General features: G+C 35.2%; 1 protein-coding gene across 1 annotated transcript in view; it reads right to left on the bottom strand.

Annotated features, from left to right (window-relative positions):
* MS3_00007483 (uncharacterized protein) overlaps nucleotides 1-15,974 on the bottom strand; it is a 49,967-nt gene extending 33,993 nt beyond the window's left edge. Inside the window, exons 1-11 of the mRNA XM_035730023.2 lie at nucleotides 15,672-15,974; nucleotides 15,512-15,636; nucleotides 15,405-15,475; nucleotides 15,296-15,374; nucleotides 15,202-15,259; nucleotides 15,058-15,165; nucleotides 14,947-15,023; nucleotides 14,826-14,914; nucleotides 12,494-12,580; nucleotides 10,065-10,517; nucleotides 6,106-6,285 (exon numbers count right to left, since the gene is read on the bottom strand). Coding sequence (XP_035589190.2) covers nucleotides 6,106-6,285; nucleotides 10,065-10,517; nucleotides 12,494-12,580; nucleotides 14,826-14,914; nucleotides 14,947-15,023; nucleotides 15,058-15,165; nucleotides 15,202-15,259; nucleotides 15,296-15,374; nucleotides 15,405-15,475; nucleotides 15,512-15,636; nucleotides 15,672-15,718 — 1,374 coding nt within the window. The 5' untranslated portion in view covers nucleotides 15,719-15,974. The remainder of the gene's footprint in view (nucleotides 1-6,105; nucleotides 6,286-10,064; nucleotides 10,518-12,493; nucleotides 12,581-14,825; nucleotides 14,915-14,946; nucleotides 15,024-15,057; nucleotides 15,166-15,201; nucleotides 15,260-15,295; nucleotides 15,375-15,404; nucleotides 15,476-15,511; nucleotides 15,637-15,671) is intronic.
* Between the last annotated feature and the right edge of the window lie 2,150 nt (nucleotides 15,975-18,124).

The raw sequence follows: 18,124 nt of genomic DNA, 5'->3' as shown, positions 1-18,124 counted from the left end.
TGTCGAGCTACATTTACGCTGGATTGAAAAATTATGTACACTTTCTAAGCTGAAAGTTTAGTTTATGAAAATGAAGTCAATGACTATGATGCCTATTTATTACTTCTTAAAAATGGAAATTAAGAAATTACAACACGATAATCGTTAGTGTTAGACTTTCAGCTACACGTATTGGGTGAAGACTAGTTCAAAATTACGTAGGTCAAAACTAATAAAAACACCAAAACATAGAGTTCAAAAGAAACTAACAGAATTGTTCGGATTTAAATTATACATTGTGATACTTGTCACAGAATGGTATTTGTAACTTGCGAAAAGTACTTGAGAACCAAATTACCCGTTGCAATCGAGGACATTAGCATAATAATTTAAACTTCAAGTACTAACAGACCAAAAAATATATTAAACAAATTGTTCACTGGTGCAGAACACCTAGATTACAAGAACTAGAAGATACAGAATTTAGGACTATGAGTTTTCCACTGATGAACTGATAACATACGTGTATTTCATACGGCTAAAATGTGATACACCCTCTAAAAATAAGTATGGCTAAGCTAAACCATAATCAACGTAGAAACGACGTGAAAGAATATATAAATTCACGATAAAAGCACTCTTCTAAAATCCTAACAATTCTTTTTCCCATTTGGTAAAGGATCAAATGACTGATTGGTCGTGTGTATAAAACAGATAATTGATCACAGTTTCTAGGATCATATTTTTGGTAGAGATTCGTTCGCTGAGCTGGATGGTTTGGTCGTGGAACTTTCATTGTTCTTTTGAACAACATCATCAGCACAAACTTCGGGTATATGTGAAATATCTCAATTTCTCCACATATGACTCTCAGCTTGTCCTATCGACTTCGATGTTGATTGGTTATTGTTGACATTTAATATTACTCTACCTGTAAAATACAATGTATATAAACTGCCGAAATACCATTAAATTATAAATAATAAATAAAATCTCAGCATTTACTTCCATCGTACAGCTGTTGAAAATAGCTGTCCTAATGAAACAGTATCAACAAACATAATTCATGCTACAAGAGAAATAACAAACAAATCCACTAAATTGATCGATTTCACCGAAATTTCTATAAAGGTAATAAAAAGCGAATTAAATAGAAATTTCAACCATGCAAACTGATCGTAATATCTAACTGTCATGCTTAAAATCGTATCGATCTTACCTTAGGTTCTTTTCCCTCTCTATATTGTTATACATACACATCATTCAGAATTTAAAAAGCGAACTAAATTACATGTTGACATTTATACCAATGCTTTCACAAAATAACTTTACCACTTAAAATTAAATACAAGCAGGCTGACAACACGCAATGAACTTACAGAAATCCTTTTTTGTAAAAATTACATAAATCAGTTTAGCTATGAATTGTAGATACTCTTTGCTGACAGGTATTGAGTAGTACATAACATCTATTATTTCTGATTATCCCTTCCAATAAAGTGATTTTGAATCATACAGTCTACTAACTAATACAATGTACCTTGATCCACTGAATTCGATCAATCAGGTCTAAGAACTGAACAACATGACACTGGTGACTGCAAAGTTACCAATTAGTGCGAATGTCTGAAGTCATGGAGTTTTTTGGGACACTATAATCTTGTATTTGCATCACTGAATCTGAATCATTCACATTGTGACACAAACTACAAAATCAATTTCATGTAAATTGTGATCACTGTTATAAGATTCGTCCACAATTGGGTAGCATCATTGTTTTCAATGTATGATTTTGAGCAGCAGATTAGTGGACTCTAATCATTCAACTTTTACCCATTTGGTTACAAGTTCGAACCTCGTCCCATCTTCATTGATTTAACGTGACCAGGTAGTACCATCTACTCTTACATAATAAATAATAATAGGATCTGAATATAAAAACCTTATTTATGTATTTATTTAATAAATTTACTCCCATTACGCAACAGTCACAAACAGGAAGTAAGCTTGTATACAGTCATATAGTTATACTATTTCATACAAAGATGTGATTAAAGTGGCAGATTATTTGACCGCTTATTTAACCAGCTAGGCTATACACAATCAAAAAATAATGAGACAACTGATATTGTAAACACCAGTTCATAGTGGTGAGAGATGAACCGATTAAACACATAAGACAGTAAACAACAAAGAAAAGTCGTACGAACACAATATTTGAATACACCTATTAGGTCATAGAATAAATAATTCAGTGGTGAAGTGCTCTAACATGGTAACATACAACGCTAACACAATCTTACATAAGTAAACAGATTTTATTCACAAAAACACTAAGCCAGATAGCCAGGCCCTAATTTTATGTGTATGGAAGACCTAAGATACCTATACCTTCTGATTGTTTACTTATTAAATGTCCAATTGTTTACTTTTCTACTTAATAAATATTTGGCGTTTATGCATATTATTTTATTAAGGAAAAACACATTTTGATGGAGATTTGTCTTCTCTTGTGATCTATATTCACTCAATGATTTATATGGCCAGTTAGTTATTATTTGAACATTGTGTTACTGAGTATCATTACAGATAACCATTTCCCTTAGTAAGTAGCTGTATGTTGTCAAAAATGACATAATTTCAAAAGCATATATAAGACTGGATTTATATTGTTTAAATTTTCGTGGCAAGTATAACACCATTCTAAGCTAAAATTTAATAGTTTATGTATTGTAAAAGTAGCCTCTCGTTAGGACTTTAAGGACACTTGTGTTATGATTAGGAATTTGACAAGCGAATAAGTTTTGAAGTGTTAAAATGAATCAACAGAATGTCGATCGATAAATGGACTGCTGCTTACGGGGCATATATTGGAAGACAACTGTCCAGTAGAAGTATTTTTCTCCCAATAGAATAAGAATACATACAAAATATTGAATATAGAAACAAGCATGATCAGAAATTATTAAATAAATAGGTGGTAGAAGGATATGGCAACTAAAAGCTAATCGCTCTTCAAAGATATGATCAGATTGTTCGAAATGTATTGCGTAAATATACCACATAATTCTGATAAACTTCGTTTTCTCACTGCATTATCAAAGATATTAACGTCTAACTATCGAGCTTATTCCTTTCTCCATCATTATTAACATACTCATTATTCCGTTTGGTAGCAGCGGAGATTTATTTGCATTTGAAAATACTTTTCACCAGACTGAAACCAGATCAGTAAGGCGTACTTAATGGTTGCCGGTATAATGCGAACTAAATTGGAACTGAGAAATTCACTAAAAACATCAAACTGAATGAAATACGTCAGTAGAGGAAAGAATGATAAGGTATATACCATAGCAAAGAAATAGATCTAACAAAATACTTCCCAGGCAGAATTCTAGTCTGAAATTTGGATTTCAAAAACCTCAACGTCAAGTACTTATGAATGTAGATTGGTTTTAGTGAATTTTGTGGATGATAAGAAATACAGAATCAAACGCCATATTTTCCGATTCCCCTAGGTGATAAGAATAAAGAATATAGTTGGTTCATCCCGTTGTAGCGGACGCTACTAACAACATTGCTTGTAGGTAGTATATAGCGGGACGTAGCCTCGAAGTCATCACAGTCGTCAGACGGAATGGAGAGTTTCAGTATATCGAAAGCACGGCTTTGGCAGAGCACTTGATGACCAAACAAGAAGACAGTTTGGATCGCAGAACACACTGCGAGATGCAAATGGATGTTCGAAAGCTATGTATACGTATTACGCGAACGCTTTGTAATTTCTCTTAATAAATAAGAGTTCTACCCATTGCCTTGATGTACATTTGGTGTAGCTGCCAGGATGTAAAACAAGAATGTATATGTGTATGAACAACAATTAATTTGTATCTCACGGCATGGTCTGCAACCCAAACTGTCTTCTTGTTTGGTCATCAAGTGCTCTGCCAAAGCCGTGCTTTCGATGTACTGAAACTCTTCACTCCGTTTGATGAGCGATAACTTCAAGGCGACATCCCTCTAAATACTACCTAAAAGCAATCTCGTGAGTAGTATCCACTACACTAACACTTACTGAATCATGTGAGCAGATACTTATGAATGAGGTAGACAACAGATTCGAATAAACAAGGAGGATTGAGAAACAAAAGAAAAAAAGAAGTTTTCCAATGACAAATTGCATGTGACAACTTATTAGAAATATACTTATGTTGTAACAACGACACGTGAATACGTGTTTTTGTGACCAAATACAACAGAGACGTAAAATAAACAGAATATCGTGATACACAGTAACAAATCATACTTATTAAGAATGACAGCATCACAATAATAATAACTGACAGTAATAATGATAATAATTAATATTATTATTAACATTGTGATTTAGACATAAACATGTAAACAAATTCTGCTGCCTTTCTTGACGAAACCCATTCAATACCATATCGATTTTAATGGTATATTGAACATCAAATTGTAAATTTACTGGGCTTTTTTAGTAAATTCCATGAAAATTATGCGAACGATTGTGATTATATTTATCAAAAATAGTAACTCTAGATGTTATGACTTTAAGCCCAGCTAATCATCACATAATTTATTCGCCAATCGAAATACGACTTATTCAATCTTAGTACTGTGCCAAACCAATGACGTTCGATAGGTATGAGCAGCCTAGCGTCCTTATTGGTCCTTTTTCCTCCTAGCCCTCACAGTTCAGTCCAGAACACCAATACCAGTTTCCACTATGAGAGTCATTTATTTCAAACATACTTGGTTTATATACCAACCAAACAGACCATATCACACCATAAAATAGGAAATAGCAGTTATACAAGATCAAGCCAAAAAGTGGCTGTGAACGTGGGAGACTGTAATGAATAAATTGAACATAATTTAAGAACGGTAAATCGTACAATAATAATCTATAGGTCAAAATGAAGCTTATAATAAGAGTAACATAGAGATATACATAATCTAGTTACTGAATAGTCATACAATAAGAATATATACATAATATTAGTCCATTAATAGGTCTCGGAAGTTATCTATAATTTAATCTTCACTAAGACAACACTAGGATAGTTCAGAGAAAAAATATACCTGTTTTTTTTTCAACTAAGGCATTAATAATGCAATAGAAAAATAAACACTTCATTATGGTGAAAGCAGACTATACAGTAGTTTCTAAAAACAAACTTACCTGCAGTATGAAAATGAATAAAGCACGTTTATAACTCTTAAGATCAGTTAACTAGAATTGACAAATTTACTACACACCAATACTGATGGATACATAAGCACTAGATGGCCGTATTTATCCTTTCTTATATACAAGAAAACAGCTTACTTAAATCATTATTTATCCATCAAATATTAACGTACAGTTAGAAAAAATAAAATAAAATATTTGAGAATATTTCCGGCTCAGACGAATGTTTTAAGTAATGTAGTTATCCGAGTAAGACGAACACATTGAGGAGCTTTCACTATCGTCCTGGATAACGACAACAAATAGAAATAGCGGTTGATAATATTTCTTGCTTTGAAGTGAGTACAACAATTCTTAAAATTTCACTGAAATCATGAACCGATCTAAGTTAGACAACGTTTTCGAAATATATCATTCAGCCAATTAAATTCTACCTTGAAATGATATCCATTTCGGACTTTATTAGTATTGATTTTTTACATATCATTTTAAATGCAAAACATGTTTCGCCTAAATTACGCCCAAACTATTTGACAACCTGCCGTTTCCCCAAAACTAACTACTTGTGGTTACATTACTTTATGTGTAAAAATTAGAAAACTGGAGTCAATTTTCTAAAAATCTTCGATCTTGGATCGCCTGAATTGAGTATAAGTTTGAGGTCACTCGATCGTGAGTGGGACAAAACCTAAGCTTGTCTTTAAATAATAAAAAAACACCAAAAGCGAGTGTGTATTATGACTTCGTGGTTCGTATTTCAAAATGTTGTGTGAACCAATAGAGTTGGTTTCTGAAATAATTTTATCAGCAAAATAAGGAGGGTATAGTTTATACTCGGTATTTAGGACATCCTAAAAATCCAAATCGTGATAAAAATTTACAAGGATATAATAACAATGGAAACAAATTACCTCACATGGTAAATTACCACGTTCCAAAATGTATAAGTGATGTACAGCAGTTTGACGCTGGTCAAACGGATGATTAGCAATACGAAATAAATTGAATGAGTGACCCCGTTTACACGCAGTGAACAACAGACTTCCAGATGGATCAAACTTTAAGAGAGCAACACCAGCCCAACGATGAGCCTGAAATGAAAAGTAGTTCGGGACAAAAAATGTTTTAGAAATTAGAGAAGAAGAACATTTACATTGAGCGATCACTGAGTAATAACAAATGTTAAGTAAGTGTAGTTTATTATATATTTATTTTAACACAGATATTGGTACAAGGAGGCACCAAATACATATGCGCCACACAATCTTATTTGATATGTGTGAGGGCTGTGATACTGCCCGGGTGCCCAAACCGAACCATGTGGTTTTCCTAAGGGGCCACACCCGGAGCCTTCGACCTGAAGGTCTGATCCACAAGGCAGTGAAGCATTCTAAGGAGATGCAGTCCTATAGAAGCCGGTGACCAACAAATGGTTCATACTCCACTTGTTCCTTCAAAATACTGGAGCCCATGTGCACCATTGGTTTGGAATCAGGGTTTTCCAACTCCCTAGGTGGACTCAATGTGTCCACCGGCCCGGTTAAAGTGCCGGACATTCGCTTTTCGTCCTCTCATTTTCGTAAACAACACCCGTGGTGCGAGAAGGCAGTGAGTAAGACTTCCCTGGCAAAGGCTATATACGTGTGGCCATGTGAGAGCATTTCAAGAGGGAGAGCCGACTCTCCCCACTCTCGGCCGTACCAGGGCATTTGAGGGCTATTGCTGATTTAACTCTATCAGGAAGGTTCTAATCCTATAGGGAGAATCAATGCCCTCAAGAATACAAGTGGTTGGGGGCTTAAAACAAGGAAGTTTGTGTCAGTGAAACGAAACGAAATTTTCAAAACCTTCAGAAATGTGCAACTACATTTGTTAAAAATAGCACTAAGGTTTTAAAAAAATATCAGCAACTGGCGATACAGGGAGTTTATCGAAATCCATGTTGGTGAAAATTTGGTTAGTGTCAAAATATTTAACAATGAAATAAAGTAACAGCTTCCTCATATGAAAATCCATTAATATAAATCACTAGCATGGTACAGATTCGTGCACTTGACTTTAAACTACATTTGTATAATCTGACAGATAGTAATACTATTCAGCTCCACAAACCAAAGTGAAGCGGGACTCGAATTCGCAGTCTTTACAACTGAAAAAGAAGTCTTAGCAACTTGACTATTATAGCATAATGCTTCGAAACTACGAAACACATAAGATATATCTGTCTGTGCAAGTTAAATGATAGTCTGGCCCCCGAATGCTCTGGTACGCTCGAGAGTGGGGAGAGGCAGCTGTCCCTCTCGAAATGCTCTCACATAGTCACGCTTAAACAGCCACTGACAGGTAAGTCCTACTCACTGCCTTCTCGTGGCACTATTGTTGTTTACGAAATTGAGAAGACGAAAAGCGAATGTTCGGTACTTTAACCGGGTTGATGGATATGGAGGATCCAACTAGGGGAGTTGGAAAACCCCGATTCCAAACTAGTGGTGCACAGGGTCTCCAGAATCCTGAGGGAACAATAGACATATGAACTTATTGTTGGTCACCGGTTATCATGAGACTGCATCTTCTAACGTTGCTCCACTGCCTTTTAGATTAGAACTCTAGGTCAAAGGATTGGGGAGTGGCCCCCTAACAAAACCACCTGTCTTGGTTTGGGCGCCCGAGATGAATCCAATTCCTCACACAAATGGAATGATTTATGTGGTATATATATATTTGGTGCCTCCTTGTACCAATGTTTGTGTGTTTAAGTAGGTAAATAAATAAATAATCGTCTATTAAAGTTGCCAATGTCATACTAGCACGTAGACCGATTAATAATCCCTAAGATTTTTTATTTTATCAACCATCCGCTTTTATTTGGTGGACAGGTATGCGAATAAATAAGCATGTCGACAAAGTTCTATTATCTCACCCCAATCAAACTAGGAGTGAAATCATCCTGATAAAATAATTACTTTTACCTTGGAAAGTGCATAAGCAAGATTGTGGGATTTAAGATCCAACCCATTATAAAAATCCCTAGTAAACAAAACACACAGTACTGAATAAAGAAGTTATTATTTTTAATAATATTAAAAACAGAAGATGAATTCTTACAGAGGCTGATGGTCACAGGAGAATTCAGTCCCAAACCTACTGCTATGTTCGTGATATTATGATATCAATTTGGACAGGCGAACGGGATAAAAACCAGCGACCCAATGACAGAACGGAGCTAAGCTATTTCTTTGCGCTCCAGCCCCACTAACTAGAGGAAGAAAACCAGATTCAGCCAGGGAAATATATAATTCCACACGCAGACCGGTAGAACGAATGACAAGCACATAACTCATGACTACTTTATACAATACAAAAATGTCCTTGAACACCATCATAAAATAGAGTACTAAAAGAGGAAAGGAACTAATGATGCTAAGGTCCTTCCAGACAGGAAGCACAAGCTGAGGGTAATAATGGGCGCTTTTTGAGTGAAACATATTAGTCCAGAAGTAAGCGAATAACAACAAATTTCAGAATCTTAGAATAGTTGTCATGGTAACGAACATACATACGATAAGATCATATACCTTAAACATACTTTATGAAGATCATTTTCATGATTAAAACAACAAGCAGTGAATGTTCATTTTGTTCAATAACTAAAACTAATATGTTAACTCCACGGAATTTTATTTTCTGTAAAACTACTTTGAGCTTGAATATGTTGCCATCCTACTAGAATCATCTTCCAAGTAATCAATTCGTGTACTTGGATTTGAGTCACGTTTTTTGTGTAAAAGCTAGTAATACTGTAGTGAACGAACACTCAGGTGGGGAAGACCAATTTATTGCTTAATGCAAAACTACAGAGTGATTCAGTAAAATGTGAAAATCACACATCAAATACATCATTTGCACATCACCTTTGAATTGTCTTTGATGAGCTTCATTGTTCCTATATTCCCGTTGTTATATTTATTGCTTTCACCCTTCTTTTCATCTCAACCTTCTTAACTTCCTGCTAGTAGACATTCCAATTCTGACTGGTGATACACACTATTTATATTTACAAACATATGTAGCGCATACCACAATACTACCTAGTCATGTGAACCAAAGAAGGTGGAGCGGGCTTCGAACCTGCGACTAGTTAAAAGTGAAATGATACAATCAGCAAGCCATTGTTCCGTTTCTACTATTAACTAGAGGTGTAAATGAATGGCGATTATAGTGTTGATGTTTTTATTATGGAATTTTTTAATATCAATAGTGTTATTTTCAAGAAATAGCCGCACGTAAACCGAATTCTTCATAAGTATTGGATTTAAATGATGAAATCACGGTAAATAAATTTCGGGTAGTATAAATAAAAAAATAGATCGTGACCCCTAAACCTAATTATGTGCCACTGAAAGGAGTCAGTGTGACTTTCAATCAAAATATTAGGTTCTGTGAAAGATATATGGCTTGATGATGAATACAAATATAAGAAATGCGTAATAATGGCACTGTTACAACTAGGAGGTCTACATATTAATCAAGCTTCCAGTTCCTCAGTAATGATATTATCTTAATCTAGAAAACACTTCTGTGACCTGTTGCCAAATAGTGGTCTAGTAGATGATTATACTAATTTGCATTGATAGAAATTATCACGCAGTTGCAATTATGGATAAAAAAACGACTGTTAGTTTAGATGTACAATAATTATTGATAAGATATTCAACCACTATATCACCTAAACAAGCTTCTTGCTCTGATTCTCATAGTGGTAGTTTTATAACCAGGAATCTTCATACTAATATTTTTGATATAAACTGGTGAAATTAAGTTATATAATCAATTGAGATATATGCAAAAACATGTTTACAAAAATACATACCATGAAATGAGCAACAATGGCTCCCGACCCACCAAATTCATGAACATTCAAGTATTTCACTCCTGACATTTTAATACTTGTGTGTTGATTATTTGGAGAGCATGATTGAGCTCTTTGATTAGTACTATTATATTGATTTGATGAGTCAGAGAGATTTGAACCAGCAGGACATAAACGAACTGATGCCGTAGCATCTTCAAGTTTTCGCAAAGTCGCATGTTCACAATTTAATGTATGCAAATCAATTATTGTTACGTAACCGGGTGATATGGATGAGTTATTCACCTCTGAAGTAATTAGACTAGATCCATGTTGTGGAAACGAATCTGATAAAGTTGTTTGTGGGACTTGATGTTGAGAATCAAGATGATTATTACGCAAATTTGGTGGATTCGGACCCAATGAACTAGAAACAACTGAAGTAGCCAGGGCCGAAATCCCTTCCCAAAGACGCTATAAGAATATGTAAGGTATCATACACATTCACAAATTAATCAATGTTGAAATAAAAACAAACAAGAAAAATGCAAAACAGTCGCTATCATACAATTTGCACACGGGCCGATTACGACACAATCCTATACATCTAAAGGAATCTACTACAGTTTGAACAATCACAATGTTAGAACTAGTTAGAGTTACCTATTACTTCTGGTCACTATATAAAACTGGCAACAGCTGAACCTAATAGATTACAAGAAACATAAGAACAATAATATAAAGCTTGGGAATAATGCTAATTACATGTGAAACTACTATAATACCAACAACTTTAATCGTAAAACACTCATTATAATCGGCTGGTATTTTAAAAGAACGTTATTAGCTTTATCACACTATAACAGACAATTATCAGATATATTTTTGCTCTAAACATATTCAAATGTTAGATTACGAAGGTTAACGCTAATGATACTAGACAAAATAAAAAGATGTATATCTTAAAAAATCATTTTCTAATGCATACCTAAATGCGCCTCAATAATTCGATCGGCTTGTATTATTTTGTGTCATACCCAACTCAACAATAAGTTTGACATCAAATAAATGCTTTCTTTACTTTTGTAATTTTTAGAGTGCAATTGAGAATTTATTTTAAAAAAAATGATACACTTATTTGTGAAAGAATTGAAATGAATCTATCACAATAGAACAGATTCATCGATAAAACTATATGTGATATCAACAAACAGGATAAATTACTTTGTTTTTTTTTTAATATCTAACGAACCCAAACGATTGATCTAATTTTAACACAAGAAATATTTGATAAGATGCTTACACAGTTTGTTTATTTGATGCAATTACTGTCTAAAACAATGATAAATTTTTATGTAATTCGTATCATCTAGTATTTGTGATGTATGTTGAGTGTGTACGGTGTCTAATTTACAATAAGACATTTTTTACGTACAAAGTTTGATCGATTTCCAAAACATTAATATTTCTTAAATAATAATCATAACAAAATACATAAACCTGAGAGAATAAACCTTACAATAATTCAGCGATCATCTAAATAGTTTCAAGTGGGATAAAATGAACATCCAATAAGATTCAATTTTCATGTACTACCCAGCACTGTTGATAATAAAATTGTGATATTTGCATAAAGAACTTCGTTCAGTCATCACGTGATTTGAAAGAGGGATAACGCAAGTTAAACAGATAAAGTAATCAGCAGTATATAACAGTACTTCTAAACTGCTCATATTTTGCTTTCACGACGTCGTCTACTGATTAAAAGTACGGGTCTATGTACTTGACTTTCAGTCACATTACCATAGGCAAAATTGAAAACAATGAGTTCGATACGAAATGGTTTTGTAAAAATATATGCATTTTAGGTAATTTTTCATCTGTTTAGCCAATAGTGTGATAGGGAATAACATATTAAAATGGAAACAAAGTCGGTACGTTGCAGAGACATTTGTAGCTCAGCCTTCGCACTTAACAGTTTTATTTCAGTAGCATTTTTGATGAATCACCAAAATATCTTGGTTATATGAATGTATTATTTTAAACAACAACCACAGAGTTAGAAATAATCTTTTCTCCACATGCAAAAAGCACGTTAGTATTATAGTGTTACGGCATTTCAAGAGCACTTTTCAAATGACTTGATACCGATGATTACTTTAAAAGGGTCTTAATATAACTCCTGTTCAAAGCTAACCATAGTCTATTTCATATATTACTACTGAATCAACAGAGATAAAAGAAAGCCAATTGGTTTACTATTAACCACAGTGATTCCTTCACTCCCTTAACATAGATTAAACACTGCATGTATCGTCGATTTATTTCTTATGATGAATTTACCAGCCCCTCAAACTTTGAATATGGTGATAAGATATTTGAAAAATCCAAAAGTAAGAAATATTTAGACATACTAACAGATTATGATCAAATTAAAGAAGTTCCCTCACCTTATTCATACTCAATACTGTTGTAGTTAAAGGTTGTGACTCATCTGTACTCGCGTCGCCACATCGGGACAAATGTTGGTAGACAGGCTGAAAATCAATGCGTAACAGAAAATTACTGAAAGTTTGTAAGGCGTGAGTCTTAAATATTTATCGAGAAATGGAGTGTTCTTTATGTATTTATTGAAGGTAAGCTGAGTAATTTTGACAGGTTATATTCCACGACTTTATACTCCAATTAAAGAGTGAGAAAGAGAAAGAGCTATACAAGGAATGTAATGCATTAGGTGCTCAAAAGTCTAACTTTGGATTGAATACATACTTAAAACACAAATTCTGTAAATGCCTCTAGTGTTCCAGATGATGCAGTTGATTCTTTAACAAGTGTCATGCTTAACCTTGAAATTAGCCTATGGTAACGCTTCGGTTTGGTGTTTTGTAGCGTCATAATACTCGGAATTCCTTGCAGTAAATCTTTAAGTCTAAATGAGGTTAATTAATTATTTTCCATTGCAATTACGCTTTATATAATGCTACAGTTGTGACCAACGACTATAAAACACCCTTATTTTTTAATGGACTGGAGTTTTTGACAATAATGGTCATGTTGACAAGTATCTCCCTGTTAAGTCCAGTGCTTAGATTTTTATTAGACACCTGTTTTCTGTTAACGAACAAGCACTGCATAACCATCCTATCCCATGATTTACTAAATAAACAGTTCGTCAATGGGTCTACTTTATAGCCTGTTTGATCACTAAATTTTGTAAGTGACAGTTACATTATTTGTATTCATGATTATTACTCTGCCGCTAAATGTTCTTTTAATCAGTCATTTAATCGTAGTCGTTTGAAACGCTTTTATCACAATTATTATCAACAACCAACAGTTATACATAATAAGTTGTTCAAAAGTAATTCATGGGTTAATAAGGAGACGGCCCTTTACTTGTTTCTGTTTAAATGAGTAAATACTGGCATGAACTTGAGACAGTATGTATGGCTTAGAATCAAAACACATACGTACATATAGAGGCCACGCAACAAGTCTTAAGTGTGTGAATTGGGTCTGTATAATGAATAATCAACACAATACTTCATAAGTTACGCCGTAAATATTACTTAGAACAAGGTTTTATTTATGTACTTTCTAACGAAAGTACAAATTACCCAGGTTTTGAGTATTCAAAATAATTGCTCCCACCTCAATAATAACTAGTGATGGTACACATATCAGTAGCTGTGAGCTCCACATATAGGAACAAGAATGATAACCATGATGCTAACTGCGATAGTGATATGTAATATATGGTTATTAGTTATTCTGTCTGTTACTGAATTTTAGGCGATTTTCAAACGAAAAGCACCTACAACCTATAAAAATACGAGAGTTGCGACTTTCACATATATTCGTGTAAGTATTAAGTGACACTAAGATAGAGGCTGAACAGCCTGAACAGAGTACGCTAAGTGAATCAAGACAACTTTTATATTGATTAAAATGATTACTTCAGCTTTGTATCACATCAGAAGCTACAAGTCTAACGTTTAAGATCACAAGATGCAGAAAGTCGGTTGTCAGGTTATCTATACTACTATATAGCCTAACGCTAGTCAGCAAAAGATAATACTAACTCATTCCATATTTATTCCTCAACTTCCCCTAGCCTATTTCGAATTAAACTGATTTCATATGCCGTGTAGCAACTCCGACCGATGGACTCCAGTGGATTGTGTTTGGATGCTTATGCTTATATTAAATATCTAAATAATAATGATAGTATAACAACTAGCCCATTTACTAAATACTTAAGAACGAGTCAAGCTGTGTGGGAACTAATGATGTTACTCAGTTGGCCGAACCGAAGTGCGATGAGCGGAGGTTGACTTAATGGTTGAAAGTCGGACAACTGAACTACAAAACTACCGCTCCAATGAATATTTTGCCATGAGTGAATAGACAAGGGATCAAACAATCACTCATCGAAGCATTTTATCTTCGGCCAAAAAAAAGCGGCGAGGCTATAATTTATGGACGAACTAATCACGTACAAGATAGCAGGTCGTGGATTTTGGCGCGAAATTCACTCATCCACTCGGATAAATAGAGTTTTGGCATTATAGCTGACGTCAGTTTGTGATGAAAACCCGAAATCTAATTCCTAATCTTAATCATCAACTGTAAATTATAACTATAATTCCTCGCATAGGTTTATAACTCTCATCTAGTCCTAGTTATTAAGTAGACACTCTCAATGTCAGTCTAGCGTCGCTCAAAGGTCGTCCATTAACTATAGTCTCACCAGGTAAATATATGTTAAAAAGGTGAACCAACCTTAGAATCTGCGAAGGCCAACCAACGAACCCCAAGCGAAGAAGGCACACTTCTCGGCAAGAGATCTGGCCAAAGTGTTGATTTTACACCTTAAAAATGTTTGTTAGAAAAAATAACCTACATGCTATCGTATACAGTTCTGTAAGAGTTAGTGCTGAGAATACTGTTATTGAATCAGTTCGTGTTACTACAACAAATCTAATAGATGATACACCGAATTAAGTGAACCTACCTGTCGTTTGCATCTACTGAGAGCGCTTTCGACTCTAAATAATACGACAAAACTACTTTGCGATTGCACAAAGAAATAAACCGCACCTGCCAATGAGAAGATGCACAACTACACCAAAATGCGATGTCAAAACTAATTTCTTACCTGAAAGTATCACAGATAGCCATAAGAGGTCTGCTGGAAAACAAGGAATCACCAGTATCTTAAATACAAGACTAATTAAATTAAAAACACCTACGTGAAGGAGTAGGGAGCAGCTTAAGGTCTATTGTACATGTATTTCTCTCTGCATACAGTAAGGTGGCATTACCACCAAACTAAGATGTTAGTTTAAAGAAGAAAATTACCGAAATTCCCCATATGTATGATCCTTTACAAGTGACTAGAGATAAAACAGTAGAGTAGGCGGGGTTACATCCTAAGAACTTTAATTTGGGAGACATATCAAACTTACTGCTTGCGTCACATTCCTCAAATTTCACGCTAAACACCTGTTCTGTGGAGCCACACGTACGATACTGATTCCTGGGCATATAATCACTTAGAGCACCCATAACACTGGTAACAAGATTCCTTTCACTAGACAAATAAGAACTAGTAGGACTTAAGTCTACCTGGACTTTTCTGGAGACACATGAACAAATGGCTGCATTATGTACATATAATGAAGTATCAGTAAGCCAAACAAACTACAGAAGCACAGTTACATATTCCAAAATACAAGAAAACCTTGACAGCCAAGTGACCTTGGGTACTAAAGCAAGTGACTCAAGGCCAACCAGTCCAATACATACATAACCTTGTAATATTTTATTGAAAACCAGGTGGCGAACTAATTCATTACCGATTCCGAACTTATTCTACGTGCTTTCTTCTTCATTGTTGTTCTAATTCACACATTGTCTCAAACACGCTGACCATCAAGCATTTACGGCACGCAACCTACCTTAAAACTAGACTCAGATCCACAAGTCATTGAAGGCTACATAAGTAACATACAAAGTCACTTCTCTTGCTCGTTTCATGAGACGATCGAAACACATAGAAACATAAAAATCAATTTTTGACTCTGAAAAAGCGTCCCTGACAAACAGTACTATCATATTTTCCCACATCCCGTCCAGTCACTGAACCTTTACTCTTTAGGGTACAGACGTCTTAGAGGTGACATTCTAATGGTTTGCAGCATCCTTGAAACTTCTGAACATCCCCTTAGACACCTACTTGAGTTTAGCTCCAACACAAACCTAAGGGGTATACCCAGAAACTGAAGACGCCACACAGAAGGACAGACTGTAGAAACAACTTCTACTCCTTAAAATTAGTCAAATGCTGGAATTCTCTGCCAGCTGAGCTTGTCCAAGCGACCTCCTAGGAGTCCTTCAAGAGAAAACTTGACATATTCTTAAGGCCCACGGACATTATCTTACTGTGATTTACCAATTTCTTTTTCCTGTTTTATCGTTAATATACCTAGGTTCCTGTATGGAGGTAATGGTGATACACTGCTACTAGGTGTGGGAGCGAAAACCCTTTCTATTCCGTTTAAAATCGTCACATATAACCGCTCGTCTCATATAGGGCAGTGATTTAGCCAATGTTGTGATTATTCTTGCTTATGTGTACTTTTTGCAGCAAAAAGCATGCTTGGTCTAATTTAACTCGAAGTATTTAGATTAGGGTTTGCCTCGTAGTAGCTTCTTTCTCATTAAATCCGACACTTGAAATTCATATTTTGATCAAATTGTGTTTTCAACCTTCTTAATCTAATAGCAATGTTTGGCAGTACTTATAAATGTGGACAGCCAAACTGTTTACTCCCCGCGGAGGAAGGAATGTGATGTGGTAAGTGTGAAAAGTGGTTCCATGAAATGTGTACCCGTTTACATCCGACCGCATAAAAAAATGCTCAAGGCCTACCTCTCAATGGCCTTGTGTCTTTCGCTGTACGAATATGACGTCACTGATCCAGGAGGCTATGAGCCTATTAGCTTCGGTCTGTAAAAAGAAATATTAAGATTGCGCTGGTAACATGGGTACTGACAGTGAAGAATATGTCAGTGTAGTACTTGCTGTTACGGGGCTCCTTAAACACCCGACTGTTGTTAAGGAACTATAAAGATTTTGGAGTCATACTAAGCAGAGACCTCAAAACTATGAGTAACTGTAGGGCTGTTGCTGTAAAAGGCTACAGTCTATTCGTAGGTCTTTTCAGTATTTGGATGAAGAAACGTTTAGATTATTATACCCGACCTACGTGAGACCTCATTTTGGATATGGGTCATTCTTGTTCAACCACCCTACTGACTGCGGTGGACAGATGGACAACCAACCTTGATTGCAAAGGGAAGATTGACGTCATTTATCCTGGAAGGGTCCCCCAGGGTTCAGTACTAAGACTTCTCCTTCTCTTGATTCATATAAACGATCATCCACGACAGGGTATCGTCTGATTTATTGCTTTTTCAGGTGATTTGAAACAGTGGAGAGAGATACGCAACCAAGAGGATATACAAGCACTCTTCAGGAGGATCTGACCCGAATTCAAAGTTGAGCAGACGACAACGGACTTACCTTTAACACTTCGAAGTGTGAATTAGTCCATCTGCGACGTGTCACAGATTACAGTTACAACTTAAGAGGCTCTTCTCTAGAAGTGTCGCGAGTTGAAAAAGATTTATGAGTATTTGATACGCTACTATTTGATGACTTACGCTAACTGTTTCAAAAATGCATTTCGAACAAACCTTGCTCTGGTAACATTGAAGCGCATTTTTGGCCAGTTTGACGGTAGAAGTTTCTACATAATCCTCAACATTTTTATTCGTCCCGAAGTATTTCCCTCCTCATTCCAAAAGGATATGGACACTGTGGAGCACATCCGACGGCGAGCCATGAAATCAGTTCGGGGACTCAAATCCAAGTCTTATGAAGAAGGCCTTCACCCATTAAACATTTACTCATAATACTATAGGCGTCTTAGAATTGTTCCACTGCTGCTAGATGCGGAAGCCCGTTAAGCGGTTTCCCCTATTCCGCCCACAACCAATTGAACCATTTGAAGTAG

Source organism: Schistosoma haematobium, chromosome 4 (genome assembly GCF_000699445.3).
Source record: "Schistosoma haematobium chromosome 4, whole genome shotgun sequence".
Lineage (NCBI taxonomy): Eukaryota > Metazoa > Platyhelminthes > Trematoda > Strigeidida > Schistosomatidae > Schistosoma > Schistosoma haematobium.
The sequence above is the reverse complement of the archived record's forward strand: the minus strand, read 5'-3'. Positions and strand labels throughout refer to the sequence as shown.